Source organism: Eleginops maclovinus, chromosome 23, assembly GCF_036324505.1.
Source record: "Eleginops maclovinus isolate JMC-PN-2008 ecotype Puerto Natales chromosome 23, JC_Emac_rtc_rv5, whole genome shotgun sequence".
Classification (NCBI taxonomy): domain Eukaryota; kingdom Metazoa; phylum Chordata; class Actinopteri; order Perciformes; family Eleginopidae; genus Eleginops; species Eleginops maclovinus.
In genome coordinates this window covers 13610531-13634678 of record NC_086371.1, presented here as the reverse complement: position 1 = coordinate 13634678, position 24148 = coordinate 13610531, and the positions used below count along the sequence as shown (strand labels likewise).

The 24148-nt window shown below is 41.8% G+C and overlaps 5 protein-coding genes across 14 annotated transcripts in view; all 5 read left to right on the top strand.

Moving 5' to 3' along the window:
- The window catches only part of LOC134859890 (protocadherin gamma-C5-like), a 196874-nt gene that overhangs the window by 73659 nt on the left and 99067 nt on the right, over nt 1–24148 (top strand). Inside the window, exon 1 of one of the 10 annotated variants that reach the window (XM_063876661.1) lies at nt 18498–20882. The exons of the other annotated variants lie outside the window; for them this stretch is intronic. Coding sequence (XP_063732731.1) covers nt 18498–20882 — 2385 coding nt within the window. Of the gene's footprint in view, nt 1–18497; nt 20883–24148 lie in introns of those variants that run through there. 10 annotated transcript variants of the gene reach the window in all.
- Nucleotides 427–3022, top strand: LOC134859876 (protocadherin beta-16-like). The gene has a single exon (XM_063876622.1). The coding sequence runs from the start codon at nt 427–429 to the stop codon at nt 2878–2880; it is 2454 nt and encodes an 817-aa protein (XP_063732692.1). The 3' UTR covers nt 2881–3022.
- Nucleotides 11660–14253, top strand: LOC134860077 (protocadherin gamma-A7-like). The gene is made up of 4 exons (XM_063876926.1): nt 11660–12040; nt 12408–12416; nt 13331–14105; nt 14215–14253. Exons 1-4 carry the CDS (start codon nt 11721–11723, stop codon nt 14251–14253), a joined length of 1143 nt encoding a protein of 380 aa, XP_063732996.1. The 5' UTR covers nt 11660–11720.
- Nucleotides 14897–17469, top strand: LOC134859329 (protocadherin beta-16-like). Its single transcript, XM_063875753.1, has one exon. It carries the CDS (start codon nt 14897–14899, stop codon nt 17330–17332), a length of 2436 nt encoding a protein of 811 aa, XP_063731823.1. The 3' UTR covers nt 17333–17469.
- On the top strand, nt 21317–24082 carry LOC134859897 (protocadherin beta-16-like). Its single transcript, XM_063876680.1, has one exon. The coding sequence runs from the start codon at nt 21647–21649 to the stop codon at nt 24080–24082; it is 2436 nt and encodes an 811-aa protein (XP_063732750.1). The 5' UTR covers nt 21317–21646.

The following is a 24148-nucleotide window of genomic DNA, read 5'->3' as shown; positions in this document are numbered from 1 at the left end:
TCCTATATATAGTATGAATGCTGCATGTCTTTGCTGTTGTATGTTGTCTATTTTCCTGAATGTTTTTGATCGCATGTTAAAGAGTAACTCTTGTCTGTTTGTTGTATGTGTACAATGCCAATGATTTATTATATTCTATAATATGGAAAGTGTTTATAATATTTAAACCACCACATACATTACCGTGGATAGGCTCTAAGCGCCGCTGTTGATACATCACTGACTTACTGTCCGAATAAGCAGTGCAGTGGTCCACCCCTTTATCTCCATTCAGTGTTTTACAGTTTAGAGAGAAGAAGGTTTGGTCTGTGAAGGTTTGAAGAGCAGCATTTCTCTTGGATTTATACAACGTTACTACTCAATTCATGGAGTAAATTACATCAGTTTTGCATTGAAACAGATTAATGCGTCTGTACATCTGGATTCATGATGGTTTATTTATGGATAACCGCTCGCACAGGCCGATGGGAAGCAGTGTTTATGACTCTTTGTCTTATCAAGCTCAATTCAGTAGCTGGACAGGCTCTGTACTCCGTACCGGAGGAACAGGCAGAAGGCTCTTTTGTTGGAAACATCGCTAGAGATTTAGGTTTGGATGCTGCGAGGCTCATATCAGGTAAAGCTCGTATTGTGACCAAAGGAAGCCGACAGTACGTTGATATAAACCGAGACAAAGGCACCCTTGTTATTAAAGAGCGGATCGACCGAGAAGAGCTGTGTGGAAAGACGACGCCCTGTAGCTTCAGTTTCGAGCTCATTTTAGAAAACCCAATCCAGCTTTACCGTGTTACAGTGGAGGTGATAGATATAAATGATAACTATCCGTCGTTTCCTAAGGATGAAATTTATATAAAAATAGTGGAGAGTGTTATAGCAGGGACTCGATTCTCACTTGAGAGTGCATATGACCCGGATGTGGGAACTAACGATATTCAAAAATACATGCTTAAACCTTCAGATAATTTTAAATTGGAGATTCATAGTCAGTCTCATGGAGGAAATGTTGTCGAAATTGTTTTACAAAGCCCGTTAGACCGAGAGAAAGAGGAGACTCACAATCTCGTGCTGATTGCTTCAGATGGAGGGGAGCCACACAGATCAGGGACAGTGCGCATTCACATCACTGTGCTGGATGCTAACGATAATGCGCCAGTGTGCAGCCAGACTGTTTATAAAGCAGAAGTCAAGGAAAACTCTCCTACAGGAACAGTGGTAACTACTGTCAGTGCAACTGATGCCGATAGTGGAATCTATGGTGAAGTGACTTACTCCATAGCAAATGTTGCCAGAGATGCAAAAAATACTTTTGAAGTAAATGTTAAAACTGGGGAAATTAATGTTACAGGTAATCTTGATTTTGAAAAATCTAAGACCTTTCAATTAAACGTTAAGGCCAGTGATCACGGTGGGTATTCAGATACGTGCAATGTGATTGTTCAAATAATTGACGAGAATGACAACGTCCCTACAATTCAGCTGATGTCATTTTCTAACTCCATATCCGAGGACTCTCCTCCAGGTACAACTATAGCTGTTATTAATGTTGATGACGAGGACTCTGATGGTAACGGTGTTGTAAAGTGCTCCATCAACTCTGATATACCTTTCAAAATCGAGTCCTCATTAACAGGATATTATACTATAGTAACTGAAGACTACTTAGACAGAGAAAGTATTCCTGAGTATAATATCACCATCACCGTCTCTGACCAAGGCTCCCCGCCTCTGACCAGCAGTAAAAACATCAATGTAAAAGTTTCTGACGTGAATGACAGCCCGCCCAGATTTGACAAATCAGAATATAGTAAAACTGTACCGGAGAATAACTCTCCGGGGTTTTCAGTGTTCACTTTGAGTGCTAGTGATGCAGACTGGGGCCAAAACGCTCGAGTTTCTTACTTTCTGGAGGAGAAAGAAATAAATGGGGCAACTTTGTCTTCGTTTGTGACATTCAATTCAGAAAATGGTGTCATTCATGCAGTGAGGTCCTTTGATTATGAGCAAATCAAGTCGTTTGATTTCAACGTAACAGCTCGCGATGCTGGATCCCCTCCACTGAGTTCAGTGGCTACTGTTAAAATATTGATCCAGGACCAGAACGACAACCCTCCTCAGGTCTTGTACCCAGTCCAGACTGGTGGCTCTGTGGTGGCTGAGATGGTGCCTCGTTCAGCAGATGTGGGCTATCTGGTCACTAAAGTTGTGGCTGTTGATGTGGACTCTGGACAGAATGCCTGGCTCTCCTATAAACTGCAGAAAGCCACAGACAGGGCGCTGTTTGAAGTGGGCTTACAGAATGGAGAAATAAGAACTATCCGCCAGGTGACTGATAAAGATGCTGTGAAACAAAGACTGACTGTTATAGTGGAGGACAACGGGCAGCCCTCTCGTTCAGCTACAGTCATTGTTAACGTGGTGGTGGCAGACAGCTTCCCGGAAGTGCTGTCTGAGTTCACTGACTTTACACAGGACAAGGAGTACAATGACAAACTGACTTTTTACTTAGTGCTGGCTCTGGCTGTAGTGTCCTTCCTCTTCATCACGTGTTTAGTGGTTATTGTATCGGTGAAGATCTACAGGTGGAGACAGTCTCGCATCCTGTATCACTCCAATCTCCCTGTGATTCCATATTATCCTCCACGTTACTCAGACACTTTGGGGACAGGGACTCTCCAACACGTGTACAACTACGAAGTGTGCAGGACGACTGACTCCAGAAAGAGTGACTGCAAGCTCGGCAGAGCCGGTAGTCAGAACGTGCTGATAATGGACCCCAGTTCTACAGGGACGATGCAGAGGATACAGAATGAAAAGAGCATCCTGGATGAACCTCACTCTCCCCTAGAGGTGAGGTGCAATGTGCAAAGTATTTACTTTTAAAGTATTGTTTCTCTTGATAAATAGTATTTGGTTAATGTTTATTTTTCAGAGAAATTGCAAGCGGTCAGTTTTAGCACCATTGTGACAGCTCCTCTTCTAGGGAAAAAAGCTGTCCGTTCCGAAGACCTTCAACGTTCTTAAATGTCACCTTTTATAAATACATTTATTAATCAATTGCCTATATAATAATACAAAATTATAATATTTTTAAAACGAGTCTCAGCATTTATTAATATACATTGCCCTTAAAAATTAGGTTGTTGGTAATATAATTACTTGTGTTGGCGTTATAAGTATGTATGTGTTTTTGAGGTCTAAAGTCAGAATTCATCCCATCATACATCGATTTGCATCCAAAAGCATGTATTATATTGTTTAAAGAGTTACTAATTGTTGGCCCACCACATACATTACCATGAATGGGCTGAGCGCCGCTGTGGATACACCAATTACTTACTTTCCAAATAAGCAGTGTAGTGTTCCACCCCTTTATCTCCATTCAGTGTTTTGCTGCTTAAAGAGAAGGCAGTGTGGCCCTAGAGGATTTAAAGAGCAGCATTTGTCAAGGACTTATTATGCTGAAAACCCTGTTTCTATTCAATTCATAGATTTACAGAAGTTAGGCGTTGAATATTTCTGCATCTGTACCTCTGGATCTACGGTGGCTTATTTGTGGATAACCGCTCGTATAGGCCGATGGGAAGCACTGTTTGTGACTCTTTGTCTTTTCAAACTAAGCTCAGTAGGCTCTTTTCTTACTTTCTGGAGGAGAAAGAGATTAATGGGCCAGTTGTGTCTTCGTTAGTGTCAGTCATTTCAGAAAATGGTGTCATTCATGCAGTGAGCTCCTATGATTATGAGCAGATAAAGTGGTTTGAATTTAACATAGCTGCTCGCGATTCCGGATCCCCTCCTCTGAGTTCAGTGGCCACTGTTAAAATACTGATCCAGGACACACACAAATGTATTAGCTCTATTTACATTTAGATACATTTGTTGACTTCCACAAGACTTAAGAAATATAATAAATCATTACAAACTCTCAATGTTGTCCTTTTTTATTGAACACTTTTTTTTCAGAAAGGAACACAACTTCAGGACATGTGACTTAGTTTATGTTTATGTACACAACTACACAGTATATGCACATTGAAAAAGAAAACAATGGCAAAACAGATTTGCTCTCATCTCCACCATAAGCACTTTGTAAGTCAAAAGGCTTATACATTACAAGGCTTTCTGCTTTGATACCGTCTTTTTCATGGCTTTCAAATACTTTGTAGGCATGAAAATGTTGATTAAAAAGGTCAACCACAAGCTTTTTCACAAGGAAGTAGATAGGACTATCAACTAAAAGGACCTTGTTTATTTTTGCAAAAAACAGGCATTCTATCGTCAACCTCAATGCAAATGAATAGTCCCGTCTAGGGATGCACGGATACATCGGTGAGACATCGGCATCGGCCGATGTTAGTCCTATTTACCACCATCGGCACATCGGTAAAATAAGGTGACATCACCGATGGCAGTCGCCGATGTTTATGTTTTGCTACGTGACCTGGAGAAGTCGCATTAGCGTCGTTGTTTTTAAATCTGACGACCAAATCTGAATTCAGGGCATCATTTTAAAGGATTAGAACAGTGACTGTAGGTCTCCCGTAACTTTAAAGTCATTCGGGGGGGCGTCTCCTCTCCTCTGTGAGGAGCTGCTGCTGCACGCTGCGCGTGCTGCAGGACTTCTGCCCCGTGTAGCGGGAGGATCGGGAAATTAAATCCATTCTTCAGTGTTCTTGGGAGGCCGTCGTATATATTTGTGACTTTGTTATACTTGCTGCTACTCCCGTTAACTTCCAGAAACTTACTATGGCTCGCTCAACCTCTCTCTCTGGCTTACACATGCACACACGTATCCCCCACTCTCTCTCTTAAAGGGATAGGCTGCCTTAGTCTGCATAGTGCTACCATTATAGTTGACATAGTAAAACATTGGTCATCGGCAAAAATGTTCTTCTTATCATCGGTATCGGCCGACATTTTTGCAATCGGTGCATCTCTAGTCCCGTCCTGTACTCTGTCCCTCTGAGTGTAACCCCGTTAGTAGAGAAGACTCCTCGTAGGACAGGTTTAACACGTAGTGTGATTTGAACAGTTCATCAAAAGAACACAATGAGCTTGTGGCTTGGCATGGGATGAGCTGTTTGTCAATGAAAATGTAGAAGGTGTCAATCTGGTTCCGGGTTAGACCAGCAGCAAGGATGTATGGTTGTTGACCCCTTTCTTCCCCGCAGGTGTTCCTCGATGCTGCAGCATGACTAAAAAACAGAAAAATAACATGAACACAGTCAAGTAAAAGTTTGGATAATTATCCAGCAACGTTAAAATGTTCAGATTACAGGGTTTCCCGCAGAAATTTTGGTGGTGGGCTGTCCGGGGGGAGGGGGCGTTGCTGCCTGACTGACTAACTAACTGACTGACTGATGGACGGGACGGGAAAGAGGGAGAGACAGAAGGCACGCAATTTTTGGTTTTTCCAATTCATGACACGTTTTTTTAAATTATTACTTTTTTAAATGCGTTCTGCAGAGAAGGGAGGCTGGCGTTGGTCATGGTTTGGAATGAGAGAAAACAGGACAGAGTAACATGGCAAATATCGCAAATATCTTTTTTTTTTTGGGAACACCTTAGTTAAGGCGGCAGGCGTGCGTTGCTTAGGCGGCCACCTTAGCTGCAAAGTGCTGCGGGAAACCCTGGAATAGATTCGGGCTCCTTTTTCTTGCTGGGGGAAGACAATATGAAGCATGCATACCTTGTGGAAGTGCACCATTTTGTCCACTGCATCACTGGGACTGATGTTGGTCCTCTTCCGTCCAGCAGTGGGTGGCAATAGATAGAGAAGCAGCAGCAGAGGAGCCATGTCACTGTCCCAGCCTATCATCACGAGGAGAAATCATACAAGTAAAAAGTCAGTGTACCTGAAATGAGTCAGGTGTTTGGCTTCTTTGATAATCTTGTTTTGAAAGCAGTGTCCCATTTCTCAAGAATCTTGCAGGCTGTTTCAGCACTAAACAGCAGCAGGAAGTCTTGAGTTAGCTGTTGATTATACACATATGCAAACATATTAAGCATGTTTTACTGCTTATAACCAACCAAATTAAATATTAGAGTTTAAAGACTGGACTTTAAATTAGTAAAAGGAAAAACTCACCAGTCCTTTGACATCTAAAAAACGTGGAAACGTTTTAAAGACATCTGCCGTTCTCTGTGGGTCACACACTAGGTCTTGGCGATGTTGTACGGTTATCTTCTTTTTCTCAAACACACTTGCTTCATCAGAAGAGTGAACAAGAAAGGATATCGCCTCCCTGCAAGCATCTCCGTCAAGCTGATGAGGCACTGTGGGTGCTGATCTTGGGCGGTTCGGTCCTTGTGCTTGAGGCACTGTGGCTGACACAGCCGGTTGGCATACTGTAAGGCATACATCAGGATTGGCCTCAATCAGTTCAAGAAGGATGTCTTCTTCCACTGCTGTCTCAGGCCTTGTCCACACGGACCCGGTAGTTTGTGCAACCGTGAACTAATAATCACGGTTGCACTGGTCCGTCCTAGTGCTGCATACCTGGACTCACATTCAGGTTCAGGTCCGGACTCAAGTCCAGAGGTTCAGGTTCAGGTCCGGACTTATAAGTCCGGACCTGAACCCATGGCTTGTGTGAGTAACTAAAGTGAACTTATTGTAAGCTAATTATCAATTGAAAATAAACTTATAATCAACTCAAATTCAAACTCGTCCGGTTTATTGTGTTCCCTGCTACTGTCCTTCCAACTTGTGTCTACATTTCTCTACAAAGTACAAACATAAAAAAAAGTTACATACAGTTTTTGCCACTTAGTTTACAAATGACTTATGACATCAACTACAGTAAACTACTAGTCTACTACAAAGTTCAAACATTTATTTCCAAAACTAAATTACTGGATTTAAAGCCCCAAAGGCATTGTGTTTACATGACCCGTAACGCCGTAGACCAAACAAAGGAGTTAGCTAGCGAGCAGTTGCGATATTTTGCGGACTTGGTGAGTTCAGTAATGGCCGCCATGTCAGAAGCCGACACGATGCTTTTCGTCTTTTCTCAGCGCAAATTTCTCGATCTATGGATGGTTTAAAATGATTTAGAATAAAAAGGAGAATATACGTAAGTGCTAGTTTTTTTGCGAGTCCAAGTACCGGTTCCCGACATTCCGGTTTTAACCGGACTTGAATAGAAACTTTTTACAAGTCCAGTACCGGTTCGGTGTACCTTATTAACTTATTAACTACTCTTTGATGGTGCCTTACCATTTCAACTTACATCGCCACTTATTGCTTTGGCATGTGTTCTACATGTATATTACATCACTTGGTGGTGGATTTCACAGTTGCGTGTGTAGCAGTATTCTTTTTAAACCACTGGTGTGTACCGAGAATTAATTTTAACAAAACTCTGGTGTCAGAAACTACCGGGTCCGTGTGGACAAGGCCTCAGTTTCATCAAAGATTTGAAGTTCAGCCGCATCAGAAAGCCCAAACTTGCTTTTGACTAGAGGAAGATAAATGTGACACCAAATAAAAATACAAGACGCAGGTTTTTAACTGTACATATTATGAATAAGAATTTAATTAATCTAAAGTCATGATTATAATTATAATCAATGTATAACAAATCTACACAGCATTCTAAACACTGCACATTTATGCCAAACAACCAAGGGAGCAAGTAAACTCAGATGAGGGAATTTGGAGCCGTTTCCGAATTAGAAAGCACATTTTGGAAGTCAAAATAAACTATCCAAATCTATTAATTAATTTGGATACCATCTTAATAATAATACCACATGAATCCTTTTGCTTCCACAAAACTGTACATGTTTCTACACAAGATGAACCTCGGATTTCATCTTTTTATGTACTTTTTGGTAATTTACCTTCATCAACATGATGAGTCTTCTTAAAGAAACCACTGAGTGGAGATTATGCTAGCACTTTTTCAGCTGCCATAGCTAGGGAGAAAGTTAACACGCTATTTAAAAAAAATTGGCGTTAGCATAGAGCTAGTTAGCAGGTACACCATGAGTCGGGAAAAACACGAGAATAACACGTAATACGAATATTATTGAAAAATGTAAATAATGGTTCCAACATCAGTGCTATCTATCCTATCTTTACCTTACTCACAGGCGCAGAATGAACTCAATGGCTTTGTTGGAACGTGTTTGGCTAGCACAGCTGCAACTCATCTTCACCTGATTTTTCCGCTTATGGTCATGGCTGCATGCAAATTACCAATGACTTTGCACAATGTAATACTAGTGAGAGTCATATTAGCAAAAGCCTCGACACCAGCCTTGACACATTTGAGTCACACCCTATGTAACGTTTACATATACTTTTAATAAAATTATCAGACTCCAACTAAAGTGCTTGCAATCCACTCCCTTAAAGAACACTGGCTTTAGAGCTTGTTCAGCAGTGCAAGTGTTAAAACCAACTCAACACTTATCAACTCGAAATAATTGACACTGAAAAATCTACATTATTTCACACTACATAATTTGCTGTGTAGTTTTTCAGCAGTTACAGATTATATTCATCCTATTGTCGTGGGCATATTTGAGCAGCAAATTTGAATCATTCATCAAGTGTGGTAGTATTTCATTGGGAACAGTTGTATACTTAATAGTTAAGGTTGTTCAGTTACATCACCACCAAACGTGCATAGAAAAATATTGCTACCCCCCCCCCCCCCCCCCCCCCCCCCCCCCCCCCCTTCTCCGCCTCTTTCTCCTTTATTTTCTGCAGTGTGTGTGTATGTGTGTGTATGTGTGTGTGTGTACTCCGCTGTCCCACCATAGTGTTATTGGCAAAGGCGTCCCTAGGTTTTAAGGACAGGGGGGCTTAGCCCCAAGGAGATGCACAGGATGTGAGCGAATTTAGCTCGGGAGCACAACATTTCACAAACAGCTAGCAAAGACTGAGAAATTATTTATTACTTGTTATTTATTATGAGTCTGGGTTTTTTTTTATACAGTACAACAACAGTACAACAACAATTAACATTACTAAGAAAAAATGGCTACAATTGCAAGTTACTTGGCGGTTGGAAGCATCAAAGAATGGCAAATCGGTCTATCACTCTGTTGTGACTCGGCTCGGCTTTTTCAATTGACATGACTGCAAGACTGTGAAGTCTTTTTGACCCGTTGTTTGACGCAGCCAGGAGTGCAGCCGACGCAGTGCACTAAAGGACCTTTCACATGAGCAGCTGCTTACAGGCATGTTTGAATCAAGGAGGTTGTGCACAGACAATATATCTTCAGGTGAACATCCAGCCTCTGTTTTCTGGATAAGAAAGTGTCTGGCCACCAGAACCTCCTCTGTTTTCAGGTCAATGCTGTAGTGTTTTGCAAGTTCTTTCAAGTGTGATTCACACAAGAAGGTGTCACATTTAGGACTGCATGCCTGGATGCCTTTTAGAAGCCCTGCAACACTGCAAAATCTTTGCTCATGCTCCCCAACCATCCTATCCACCAGGCGCGGAGTTGTGGGTGCGCCTAACGGGCCTGGGCCCGCCCACTTGTACAACTGGCCCACCCTAAATGACGGAGAGAACATATATTTTCTTAACTTTTATTTTTTATTATTAAAATTAGCATTTAAATACACTGTTAAGACAAAAAAACGTTTCCATTTGAAAACAAATTAAAAAAAGACAACTTTTATTCGGCTATTATCACATGGGAGGTCTGGACCAATCACAACGGGCCATTTTACGTCGCCACAGGTTACGCTCGCGCACGCACGTTACGATATGTAGACGTCAGTTCCAAGCAGATCATTTGTCTTATTTCATATCTGGAAATGCATTTCTCATCGAGACTAGAACGTCTAGAAAACATAGACAAGACCGGAGGTAGAGCTAAATATTCCTGCCTGACTTGATTGTCTCCAGATTACCTTGAAAGCATAGACAGTTCAATTTATGAACGAACAGCACAGCGCACTGCGCTCTCTCCTGTTAAAAGTCATTCTAGCTCACCCAGTATTATGATCGCTCCGTTTCTCCCTCTCCCTGCAATTAATTTAAAGAATAATCCAGCAAGATCCAACGAAAACGCATTAAAGAGAATTCAAATGTAAGTTTTCCTTATGTATTGATCTCCTCGATCCAAAGCGAAAATATAGATAACGATATATACCCGCATGTGCCACTTGTAATACATACAAACAGCCGCGGTGAAATAATAACCTATCACTGCACTTAACATGTTTTAAAAAAATATTTTTAAAGTGTCATAATCAACTAGACGTGTAAGTCGCCCTCCACAAATATATATCATTTCTGTTAAAGTGAGACTACCAGTTGGAAACAGTGTTAACTGTAGTTGAAAGGCCCAACCAAAGTTACTGTGGCCCATCCAAAATGGAAATCCTGGCGCCGTCCCTGCTATCTACACAAGGGGAAAATTACTCTCTTTTCAATGTGTCTGAGTTGTTCAGTTCAGTGCGTGAACCTGTAGTTGCCTCCAGCACAAAATCCTCCATTCTCCTCTGTTTATGCCTTGTCTTGGCACCTGGTTCTGGGATACTGTGGGTGTAAGCCAGGTTTTTATATGTCAAACATGGAGCATTTCATTAATTACAAGGGACTTTCTGCTCTTTGCTGGGGGCTGGAGCTAACTAATTGTTACTACCAGCAGTGATGAATACTTACTTTCCTGAAAAAACGTTCTTATGTCCATTCTTCATTCATCCATTCATGCTATTCTCCTAGCTGTGTTCTATTCTGTGTGCGAAGTACCAAGTCAACGGCTGCTGCGGGTACCGAGCACAAGCAAGGTCTCAGGGAAAACGTGGACTGGATTTTCAGTAATGTGGCCATTCTGACAAGTGGAATGGATTGCATAACAGCTCACCAAAGGGGCTCCCTACCGTACACTACGAAGTGAACGGAAACTGACAGATGTATGATCACATTTAAGTCCTTAATGGGAGGTTATATGATTATTAATTTAAACTGATATACTGGGCGCTTTATATTGAATTTGTTGGCATTTGTTTTTAATAAAACAACACCAAACTATTTAGGGGGGGCATAAGAATATTTTAGGGGGGCTGAAGCCCGGCCTAATGACGCCACTGGTTATTGGCTTTCGTGTAAGTTTCAGATATCTTTTGATACGTTGCTGAAGTAAATTTCATTATTCAGCACCACAGACAGTGCAAACGAAAGTTTTGTCAGTAGCCTACTATTATTCTTTTTGCAATGTAACTGGGTAGTCGTATGGACGTAATTGATTGTTTTTGTCGCGTACCTTTTGATTTAGTTTATTTATTGCTTCATATTCTTACACATATCATTTGCTGCTTTAGTTTTTTTTTCTTTTTTTCTCGTAATTCTTTTACTATAAAGACCGGTAACGATTTAAGCACTTACATATTATATAAATGTAGCTATATATGTCTCTAACTATATATTTTTTTGTGGTAATGTGTTTTCTTGAACGAATTGTTGTGGATAACACGGTAAGACTCAGTGTAATTCAGTTCATTGAACAGAAAGGGACGCTGTTGGCCATCGAGTGGATGAGAATGATTTTGTTACAGTACCTCCCCTATATTACTGCAGGAAAGAAAGAAGCAGCGTTAACAGTCGGGACTACCACAGCATAAATCTGGGCGGCACAATGGGATTTTTCTGTTCCACAATTTAAGATAACTGTCATCTTGAGGACCATACACGTATATAGAACGGTCAAAATCGGAGCCTATAAGCTGCTGTTTTGTCGTTTTCTTCACAGACGGGATGGCGATGGGACGGCAAGTGCTGTTGATTTTGTCTCTTTTCTCTTTCAGTATAGTGCACGGGCAAGTCAGCTACTCCATTCCGGAGGAAATGACAAAAGGTGCTCTAATAGGCAATATAGCCCAGGATTTAGGTTTGAATGTGGAAAGACTTAAGTCTGGTAAAGCTCGTATTTATACCGGTAACACTGAAGAATATATAGAGCTGAAGAGAGAAAGAGGAGTCCTCTTATGTAAAGACAGAATTGACAGAGAATATCTGTGCGGTCAAACAATGCCTTGCGCACTCCATTTTCAAGTGATCCTGGAAAACCCGATGGAATTTTATACGGTTACAGTCGAAATAACAGATATTAATGACAACCCTCCAACATTTGAGAGAGCAGAGATGAAATATGAAATTAGCGAGTCAGCCCTTACTGGAGCTCGATTTGTTTTAGAGAAAGCAATAGACGATGATGTTGGCGTAAACGGCTTGAAAAGCTACGCCCTGAAATCCACTGACAATTTTGTTCTGAAAACCATCAGCAGAGGTGATGGGACGAAACACGTGGAGATGGTTTTACAGAAACCATTAGACCGAGAAGAATTCGAGCATATATCCTTAATACTGACGGCTCTCGATGGGGGAGAACCACAGCTTTCTGGGACAATGCAGATTATGATAACTGTGTTAGACGTCAATGACAATCCACCCGTGTGCTCAAAGCCTGAGTACAAAGCAAGTGTTTCAGAGAATGCTCCTGTTGGCACTGTAATAACCACCGTAAGGGCTACAGACATAGACAAAGGCAGTAACGGAATAGTAACATATATGATTTCAAAATCAGGGGCATCAGGTTTATTTACGATTGATGCTAATACTGGAGTTTTAACATTAACTGGAAATGTAGATTATGAAAAAAAGAGGCTTTATGAATTAGATGTTCAGGTGTCCGATAAGGGAGGATTATCAGATGCATGTAAAGTCATTGTGGACGTAACAGATACAAATGATAACCATCCATTAATTAACATCATGTCGAACTCAGACATAGTATCTGAAAACGTAAAAGTGGGAACTGTAGTAACAATGCTTAATATACAAGATGCGGACTCAAACGATAACGGCAAAGTCATGTGTGTTTTAAACGAAAACATCCCGTTTGCCATTAAATCAACAACAAATAATTTCTTTACTGTTATAACCGACAGTGTGTTGGACAGAGAGACAGCTTCTAGGTATAATATAACAGTGACCTGCTCTGATGAGGGAGTGCCCTCCCTCTCCAGCAGCGTCAATCTCACCTTACAGATCTCTGATGTTAATGATAATGCGCCTGTCTTTGAGAGCAGCTCATATGATGCCTACATTGTAGAAAACAACACACCAGGCCTCTCTATATTCACAGTGAGAGCCATAGACTCTGACTGGAATCAGAATGCCCGTGTTTCCTACATCCTGGAGGACTCCACTGTTAACGGAGTGCCAGTCTCCTCCTATGTGTCCGTTAGTGCTGATAGTGGAGTCATCCATGCAGTGCGCTCTTTTGACTACGAGCAGATCAAAGACTTCCAAATCCGGGTCAAAGCACAGGACGGAGGCTCTCCTCCACTCAGTAGCAATGTGAGTGTGAAAATATTGATCCAGGACCAGAACGACAACCCTCCACAGGTCCTGTACCCAGTCCAGACTGGTGGCTCTCTGGTGGCTGAGATGGTTCCTCGTTCTGCAGATGTGGGCTATCTGGTCACTAAAGTGGTGGCTGTTGATGTGGACTCTGGACAGAATGCCTGGCTCTCCTATAAACTGCAGAAAGCCACAGACAGGGCGCTGTTTGAAGTGGGCTTACAGAATGGAGAAATAAGGACTATCCGCCAGGTGACTGATAAAGATGCGGTGAAACAAAGACTGACTGTTATAGTGGAGGACAACGGGCAGCCCTCTCGTTCAGCTACAGTCATTGTTAACGTGGTGGTGGCGGACAGCTTCCCGGAAGTGCTGTCTGAGTTAACTGACTTTACACAGGACAAGGAGTACAATGACAACCTGACGTTTTACTTGGTGCTGGCTTTGGCTGTAGTGTCCTTCCTCTTCATCACGTGTTTAGTGGTTATTATATCCGTGAAGATCTACAGGTGGAGACAGTCTCGCATCCGGTATCACTCCAATCTCCCTGTGATTCCATATTATCCTCCACGTTACTCAGACACTTTGGGGACAGGGACTCTCCAACACGTGTACAATTACGAGGTGTGCAGGACCACTGACTCCAGAAAGAGTGACTGTAAGCTCGGCAGAGTCGGTAGTCAGAACGTTCTGATAATGGACCCCAGTTCTACAGGGACGATGCAGCGGATACAGAGTGAAAAGAGCATCCTGGATGAACCTGACTCTCCCCTAGAGGTGAGCTGTAATGCGCAAATAATGTATTCTTTTAGTATTGTTTCTCTGGATGAATAGTAAATATTTGGTTATAGTTTACATGAAAACCACTGCACTCGGTTCGTTTCAGCACCATATTGTGGACAGCTTCTCTTTTTCTGAGGAGTGAAGACTTTCCACTATCTTCACATTTTTTACTTGAAAAGTTACCCTTCGTGAATAATGAATGAATTGCCTAGAAAGAATGTTGAAATGATACCACTGAGAATGATATTTATAGTGATAATAATTACAATACAAGTAATAACAACAACAACAACAACAACAACAACAACAACAATAATAATAATGATGATAATATTCTTCATCAAGTTTTTCACAGCATTCGAAATATAAATTGAAATCATCATTAATAGAGTTGTGGTTGTTAAAATGTCTTATGTAAGATTAAAGTCAGAGGCTATGGCAATTTAGCCTATACATTGATGTTCATCCAAAAGCTTGTATTATAATATTCAAAGTGTTTCTAATATTTAAACCACCCCATACATTACCGTGGATAGGCTCTGAGCGCCGCTGTTGATACATCACTGACTTCTTGTCCAAATAAGCAAAGCAGTGGTCCAGCCCTTTATATCTCCATTCAGTGTTTTACAGCTTAGAGTAAAGGCGGTTTGGCCTGCAGGTTTGAAGAGCAGCATTTCTCAAGGGCTTCTTCTGCTGGAAATACCATTATTTTACAATTCGTGGATCTGATTACATCAGTTTTGCATTGAAAAGGATTTCTGCGTCTGTAGCCTACCTCTGGATTTATGATGGCTTATTTGTGGATAACCGCTCGCAGAGGCCGATGGGAAGCTCTGTTTGTGACTCTTTGTCTTATCAAGCTGAGTTCAGTAGCTGGACAGGCTAGGTACTCCGTACGGGAGGAACAGGCAGAAGGCTCTTTTGTTGGAAACATTGCTAGAGATTTAGGTTTGGATACGTCGAGGCTCATATCAGGTAAAGCTCGTATAATTACCAAAGGGAGCCGACAGTACGTTGATTTTAACCGAGACAAAGGCACCCTTGTTATTAAAGAGCGGATCGACCGAGAAGAGCTGTGTGGAAAGACGACGCCCTGTAGCTTCAGTTTCGAGCTCATTTTAGAAAATCCAATCCAGCTTTACCGTGTTACAGTGGAGGTGATAGATATAAATGATAACAGTCCGTCGTTTCCAAAGGGGGAAATACATTTAAAAATCGTTGAAAATGCTGCAGCGGGCACACGCTTCGCACTGGAGAGTGCAGACGACCCGGATGTGGGAATTAATGATATTCAAAAATATGTGCTAAAACCCTCAGATAATTACAAATTGGAAGTACAGAGCCAGCCTGATGGAGGAACATTCATTGAAATGGTTTTACAAACCCAGTTGGATCGAGAGAAAGAGGAGACTCACAATCTCGTGCTGACTGCTTCAGATGGAGGGGAGCCACACAGATCAGGGACAGTGCGCATTCACATCACTGTGCTGGATGCTAACGATAATGCGCCCGTGTGCAGCCAGCCTGTTTATAAAGCAGAAGTCAAGGAAAACTCTCCAGCAGGAACAGTAGTTACCACTGTGAGGGCAACTGATGCAGATAAAGGAGTCAATGGTGAAGTGACTTATTCCATAGCAAATGTTGCCAGAGATGTGAAAAATACTTTTGAAGTAAATGTTAAAACTGGAGAAATTAATGTTGCAGGTAATCTTGATTTTGAAAAATCTAAGACCTTTCAATTAAACGTTAAGGCCAGTGATCACGGTGGGTATTCAGATACGTGCAAAGTTACTATTCAAATAATTGACGAGAATGACAACGTCCCTACAATTCAGCTGATGTCATTTTCTAACGCTATATCCGAGGACTCTCCTCCAGGTACAACTATAGCTGTTATTAATGTTGATGACGAAGACTCTGATGGTAATGGTGTTGTAAAGTGCTCCATAAACTCTGATATACCTTTCAAAATCGAGTCCTCATTAACAGGATATTATACTATAGTAACCGAAGACTACTTAGACAGAGAAAGTATTCCTGAGTATAATATCACCATCACCGTCTCTGATCAAGGCTCCTTGCCTCTGACCAGCAGTAAAAACATCAATGTAAAAGTTTCTGACGTGAATGACAGCCCGCCCAGATTTGAGCAATCAGAATATAGTAAAACTGTACCGGAGAATAACTCTCCGGGGTTTTCAGTGTTCACTTTGAGTGCTAGTGATGCGGACTGGGGCCAAAACGCTCGAGTTTCTTACTTTCTGGAAGAGAAAGAAATCAATGGTGCGGCTGTGTCTTCGTTAGTGTCAGTCAATTCAGAAAATGGTGTCATTCATGCAGTGAGGTCCTTTGATTATGAGCAAATCAAGTCGTTTGATTTTAACGTAACAGCTCGCGATGCTGGATCCCCTCCTCTGAGTTCAATGGCCACTGTTAAAATACTGATTCAGGACCAGAACGACAACCCTCCAAATGTCCTGTACCCAGTCCAGACTGGTGGCTCTCTGGTGGCTGAGATGGTTCCTCGTTCTGCAGATGTGGGCTATCTGGTCACTAAGGTGGTGGCTGTTGATGTGGACTCTGGACAGAATGCTTGGCTCTCCTATAAACTGCAGAAAGCCACAGACAGGGCGCTGTTTGAAGTGGGCTTACAGAATGGAGAAATAAGAACTATCCGCCAGGTGACTGATAAAGATGCGGTGAAACAAAGACTGACTGTTATAGTGGAGGACAACGGGCAGCCCTCTCGTTCAGCTACAGTCATTGTTAACGTGGCGGTGGCGGACAGTTTCCCGGAAGTGCTGTCTGAGTTCACTGACTTTACACAGGACAAGGAATACAATGACAACCTGACGTTTTACTTGGTGCTGGCTCTGGCTGTAGTGTCCTTCCTATTCATCACGTGTTTAGTGGTTATTATATCAGTGAAGATCTACAGGTGGAGACAGTCTCGCATCCTGTATCACTCCAATCTCCCTGTGATTCCATATTATCCTCCACGTTACTCAGACACTTTGGGGACAGGGACTCTCCAACACGTGTACAATTATGAGGTGTGCAGGACGACTGACTCCAGAAAGAGTGACTGCAAGTTCGGCCGAGCTGGTAGTCAGAACGTGCTGATAATGGACCCCAGTTCTACAGGGACGATGCAGCGGATACAGAATGAAAAGAGCATCCTGGATGAACCTGACTCTCCTCTAGAGGTTAGACTGCTTTAATACGGTTTCAGTGTGTCATTTATTATTTAAATGTTATAAATTGCATTATTTTCCCTTTGATTAGCAAACAAATGCCCAAACCACGTTATTTGACATGTGGCCCTCAGTGAAAGACACTCATGCTATAGCCTATCGGACAATGTAAACTTGGTACTTTATTTACTATTTGTGTTTCACATGATTATTTTCCAAAAAGTATTTCCAATACATTACATCTTCAACCAATGTCCTGTAAGCACACGATCTTGTATGCTGTGGTTATATTTGTTTTTATAATCGCAGTAATATCCATAATCAGCAGTATAATTAGTAGCCCTGTTGAAGTATTATTTGTAGCTGTAGTCGTAGAAATAAACATTCAAGAAGAGTTATTGCCATGAAGATTTGAATTGATAGAATCACATATTTGAAAACAGCTTGTTCAGTCTTGTGGCCGTTTCCATGGTTTGAAGGTGGTTTGTTTCAGCACTGTGAACAGCGACATAAAAAGTATAGAAGCATGTTAATCCTCTGTCAGTGGCTGGTTCCACATGTTTAATGCTGGTCTCTTTTTCTTCTTGTAATTTTTCAGTTGTCATTATTTAGAGAAATGTTGTATTTTCCATTTTGAACTTTCATTTGGATTTTATATTTACCCCAATCTCTGAAACATCTGAAAGACTTTTCATGACGATGTCCTTTCTTTTGCATCCTCCATATTCAAATATGTTATTGTTCTACCATAGGTGATGCATTTTGATTATATATTTCTGTTGCCGTTGGTTAAATAAAAGATATAACAAAAGTATAACCATTGCAGTTAGATATCCAGATTGATTGCAGTGAGTTCTCCTGAGCTGAATTGTATTCGGTTTTCTGCAGTTTTCTATTATGGACTCTTAGGGCCGCTGTTGACCAGAGTGTTGGTGGTTAGAGCATGTTGTATCAGCACCTCCCATGTAACAGCGTCACAGTACAAAGAGATCACGACGGACAAACACGAAAGATTACGGTTGGGACATATTTGTGGAATTATAAAGGGACATATTTTTATCTGCAAGCCTTTTGCTTTTACTCATTGGGATATGCTGCGTTTCTTTTGAAATTTGACATTGGAATCTGAGGGTCCCTTTTTTGTATGGATATAGGCACTGTGGAGTCTGTCGGTGGAAAAACAGATAGAACAATGACTCGGCAAGTACTGCTGTTTATCTCGCTCCTTTCCCTCAAATCAGTGTTCGGGCAGGTCAGCTACTCTATTCCGGAGGAAATGGTGAAAGGCTCTTTAGTGGGCAATATAGCGCAAGATTTGGGTTTAGATATAAAACGTTTGATGTCAGGCAAGGCAAAGATCTATACAAGGAATAACGAAGAGTACATCGAGCTAAACAGAGAAAGAGGAGTCCTCCTCGTGAAACAGAGAGTCGACCGAGAGGTGCTGTGTACAGAGACGGCACTTTGCGCTTTAGATTTTCAGATTATTTTGGAGAATCCTATGGAGTTTTACAGTGTTACTGTAGAGATAACAGATATCAATGATAATCCACCCACCTTTGAAAAAAATGAAATTGCGTTTAAAATAAGCGAGTCTGCGGTGATCGGGGCAAAATTCGTGCTGGAACGAGCTGAAGATCTTGATGTTGGAAATAATGCTGTTCAGAAATACGAATTAAAACCTACTGATAATTTTGCTCTAAAACTGGAAAGTAACGCAGATGGGAATACAAACGTTGAGATGGTGCTACAGAAGCCTTTAGACAGAGAGAAACAAGAGCAGATATCTCTTGTGTTAACGGCTGTAGATGGAGGAGAGCCGCATATGTCAGGAACAATGCTGATTGTTATTACAGTTTTAGACGCTAATGATAATGCGCCCGTTTTTACACATCCCACATACAAGGCGGCCGTTACAGAGAACTCACCTAAAGGCACAGTTGTTGCCACTGTCACAGCTTCAGATGCAGATGAGGGTTCTTATGGTAAAATATCTTATTCAATCACAAATACATTAGGGAATATCAGGAAAGTGTTTGCGTTGAGTAAAGAAAACGGGCAAGTTTCATTGATTGGAAATATTGACTTTGAAAAGTCAAGACACTTTCAAATAAATGTACGTGCTAGTGACGAGGGAGGACTCACTGATTCTTGTAAAATAATTGTTGATGTGCAAGATGTAAATGACAACAAGCCTGAAATTAACATAATGTCAAAGTCAAATGTGATATCGGAGGATGCCGAACTCAATACAGTCGTTACAATGATAAATATTGAGGACCTCGACTCGGGAGATAACGGAAACGTAAAATGCTTTATCAGCGAAAATGTGCCATTCACTTTAAAAACGTCTACAAATAATTTCTATAGCTTAGTTACAGACAGCGTGTTAGACAGAGAGATAGCTTCTCAGTATAATATAACAGTCACCTGCTCTGATGAGGGAGTGCCCTCCCTCTCCAGCAGTGTCACTCTCACCTTACAGATATCTGATGTGAATGATAATGTGCCTGTCTTTGAGAGCAGCTCATATGAGGCCTACATTGTAGAAAACAACACACCAGGCCTCTCTATATTCACAGTGAGAGCCAGAGATGCTGACTGGAACCAGAATGCCCGTGTTTCTTACATCCTGGAGGACTCCACTGTTAACGGAGTTCCAGTCTCCTCATATGTGTCCGTTAGTCCTGATAGTGGAGTCATCCATGCAGTGCGCTCTTTTGACTACGAGCAGATCAAAGACTTCTACTTCCGGCTCAAAGCGCAGGATGGAGGCTCTCCTCCACTCAGTAGCAATGTGACTGTGAAAATACTGATCCAGGACCAGAACGACAACCCTCCACAGGTCCTGTACCCAGTCCAGACTGGTGGCTCTCTGGTGGCTGAGATGGTGCCTCGTTCAGCAGATGTGAGCTATCTGGTCACTAAAGTGGTGGCTGTTGATGTGGACTCTGGACAGAATGCCTGGCTCTCCTATAAACTGCAGAAAGCCACAGACAGGGCGCTGTTTGAAGTGGGCTTACAGAATGGAGAAATAAGGACTATCCGCCAGGTGACTGATAAAGATGCTGTGAAACAAAGACTGACTGTTATAGTGGAGGACAACGGGCAGCCCTCTCGTTCAGCTACAGTCATTGTTAACGTGGTGGTGGCAGACAGCTTCCCGGAAGTGCTGTCTGAGTTAACTGACTTTACACAGGACAAGGAGTACAATGACAACCTGACTTTTTACTTGGTGCTGGCTCTGGCTGTAGTGTCTTTCCTCTTCATAACGTGTTTAGTAGTTATTATATCAGTGAAGATGTACAGGTGGAGACAGTCTCGCATCCTGTATCACTCCAATCTCCCTGTGATTCCATATTATCCTCCACGTTACTCAGACACTTTGGGGACAGGGACTCTCCAACACGTGTACAATTACGAGGTGTGCAGGACGACTGACTCCAGAAAGAGTGACTGTAAATTCGGCATAGCTGCTAGTCAGAACGTGCTGATAATGGACCCAAGTTCTACAGGGACAATGCAGCCGATACAGAATGAAAAGAGCATCCTGGATGAACCTGAATCTCATCTAGAGGTGAGGTGCATTGTGCAACTAATGTATTCCTTTTTGTATTGTTTCTCTGGATTAATAGTAAATATTTGGTTACAGTTTACCTGAAAACAAGCGCAGTCGGTTCGTTTCAGCACCATATTGTGTACAACTTCTTTCTTTTTTTAGGAGTGAAGACCTTCCACTATCTTCATATTTTTTTAACTGAGAAGTTACCCTTCATGAATAAGGAAGGAATTGCCTCAAAATAATGTTGATAATAATACCACTGAGAATTATATTTATAGTGATAATGATAATAATAATAATAATAATAATAATAATAATAATAATAATAATAATAATAATAATGATAATAATCTTCACCAAGTTTTTCACACCATTTGAAATTGAAATTGAAACTATCATTAATAGAGTTGTGGTTGTTATAATTTCTTAAGATTAAAGTCAGAGGCCATGGCTATATTGATGTTCATCCAAACGCTTGTATTATGATATTCTAAGTGTTCGTAGTATTTAAACCTCCCCATACATTACCGTGGATAGGCTCTGAGCGCCGCTGTTGATACATCACTGACTTGCTGTCCAAATAAGCAAAGCAGCAGTCCAGTCCTTTATCTCCATTCAGTGTTTTACAGCTAGTAAAGACGGTTTGGCCTGTGAAGGTTTGAAGAGCAGCATTTCTCGTGGACTTCTTCTGCTGAAAATACAGTTACCTTTCAAGTTTGTGGATATAATAATATCAGTTTGGCAGTGAAAGGGATTTTTGCGTGTGTACCTCTGGATTTATGATGGCTTATTTGTGGATAATCGCTCGCAGAGGCCGATGGCAAGCTCTGTTTGTGACTCTTTGTCTTATCAAGCTGAGCTCAGTAGCTGGACAGGCTCGGTACTCCGTACCGGAAGAACAGGCAGAAGGCTCTTTTGTTGGAAACATCGCTAGAGATTTAGGTTTGGATGTGACGAGGCTCATATCAGGTAAAGCTCGTATTGTGACCAAAGGAAGCCGACAGTACGTTGATATAAACCGAGACAAAGGCACCCTTGTTATTAAAGAGCGGATCGACCGAGAAGAGCTGTGTGGAAAGACGACGCCCTGTAGCTTCAGTTTCGAGCTCATTTTAGAAAATCCAATCCAGCTTTACCGTGTTACAGTGGAGGTGATAGATATAAATGATAACAGTCCGTCGTTTCCAAAGGGGGAAATACATCTAAAAATCGTTGAAAATGCTGCAGCGGGCACACGCTTCGCACTGGAGAGTGCAGACGACCCTGATGTTGGAATTAATGATATTCAAAAATATGTGCTAAAACCCTCAGATAATTTCAAATTGGAAGGACAGAGTCAGCCTGATGGACGAACATTCATCGAAATGGTTTTACAAACCCAGTTGGATCGAGAGAAAGAGGAGACTCAAAATCTCGTGCTGATTGCTTCAGATGGAGGGGAGCCACACAGATCAGGGACAGTGCGCATTCACATCACTGTGCTGGATGCTAACGATAATGCACCAGTGTGCAGCCAGCCTGTTTATAAAGCAGAAGTCAAGGAAAATTCTCCTACAGGAACAGTGGTTACCACTGTGAGTGCAACTGATGCCGATAAAGGAGTCAATGGTGAAGTTAATTATTCCATAACTAATGTTGCCAAAGAAGCAAAACAGCTGTTTGAAGTAAATGTTATAACTGGAGAAATTAATGTTGCAGGTAATTTGGATTTTGAAAAATCTAAGACCTTTCAATTAAACGTCAAGGCTAGTGACCATGGTGGATATTCAGATACTTGTAATCTTATCATTCAAATAATTGACGAGAATGACAACGTCCCTACAATTCAGCTGATGTCATTTTCTAACTCTATATCCGAGGACTCTCCTCCAGGTACAACTATAGCTGTTATAAATGTTGATGACGAAGACTCTGATGGTAACGGTGTTGTAAAGTGCTCCATCAACTCTGATATACCTTTCAAAATCGAGTCCTCATTAACAGGATATTATACTATAGTAACTGAAGACTACTTAGACAGAGAAAGTATTCCTGAGTATAATATCACCATCACCGTCTCTGATCAAGGCTCCCCGCCTCTGACCAGCAGTAAAAACATCAATGTAAAAGTTTCTGACGTGAATGACAGCCCGCCCAGATTTGACCAATCAGAATATAGTAAAACTGTACCGGAGAATAACTCTCCGGGGTTTTCAGTGTTCACTTTGAGTGCTAGTGATGCGGACTGGGGCCAAAACGCTCGAGTTTCTTACTTTCTGGAGGAGAAAGAAATCAATGGTGCGGCTGTGTCTTCGTTTGTGTCAATCAATTCAGAAAATGGTGTTATTCATGCAGTGAGGTCCTTTGATTATGAGCAAATCAAGTCGTTTGACTTTAACGTAACAGCTCGCGATGCTGGATCCCCTCCTCTGAGTTCAATGGCCACTGTTAAAATACTGATCCAGGACCAGAACGATAACCCTCCTAATATCCTGTACCCAGTCCAGACTGGTGGCTCTCTGGTGGCTGAAATGGTGCCTCGTTCTGCAGATGTGGGCTATCTGGTCACTAAAGTGGTGGCTGTTGATGTGGACTCTGGACAGAATGCCTGGCTCTCCTATAAACTGCAGAAAGCCACAGACAGGGCGCTGTTTGAAGTGGGCTTACAGAATGGAGAAATAAGAACTATCCGCCAGGTGACTGATAAAGATGCTGTGAAACAAAGACTGACTGTTATAGTGGAGGACAACGGGCAGCCCTCTCGTTCAGCTACAGTCATTGTTAACGTGGTGGTGGCGGACAGCTTCCCAGAAGTGCTGTCTGAGTTCACTGACTTTACACAGGACAAGGAGTACAATGACAACCTGACGTTTTACTTAGTGCTGGCTCTGGCTGTAGTGTCCTTCCTCTTCATCACGTGTTTAGTGGTTATTATATCAGTGAAGCTCTACAGGTGGAGACAGTCTCGCATCCTGTATCACTCCAATCTCCCTGTGATTCCATATTATCCTCCACGTTACTCAGACACTTTGGGGACAGGGACTCTCCAACACGTGTACAATTATGAGGTGTGCAGGACGACTGACTCCAGAAAGAGTGACTGCAAGCTCGGCAGAGCCAGTAGTCAGAACGTGCTGATAATGGACCCCAGTTCTACAGGGACGATGCAGCAGATACAGAATGAAAAGAGCATCCTGGATGAACCTGACTCTCCTCTAGAGGTTAGACTGCTTTAATACGGTTTCAGTGTGTCATTTATTATTTAAATGTCAGAAATTGCATTATTTTCCCTTTGATTAGCA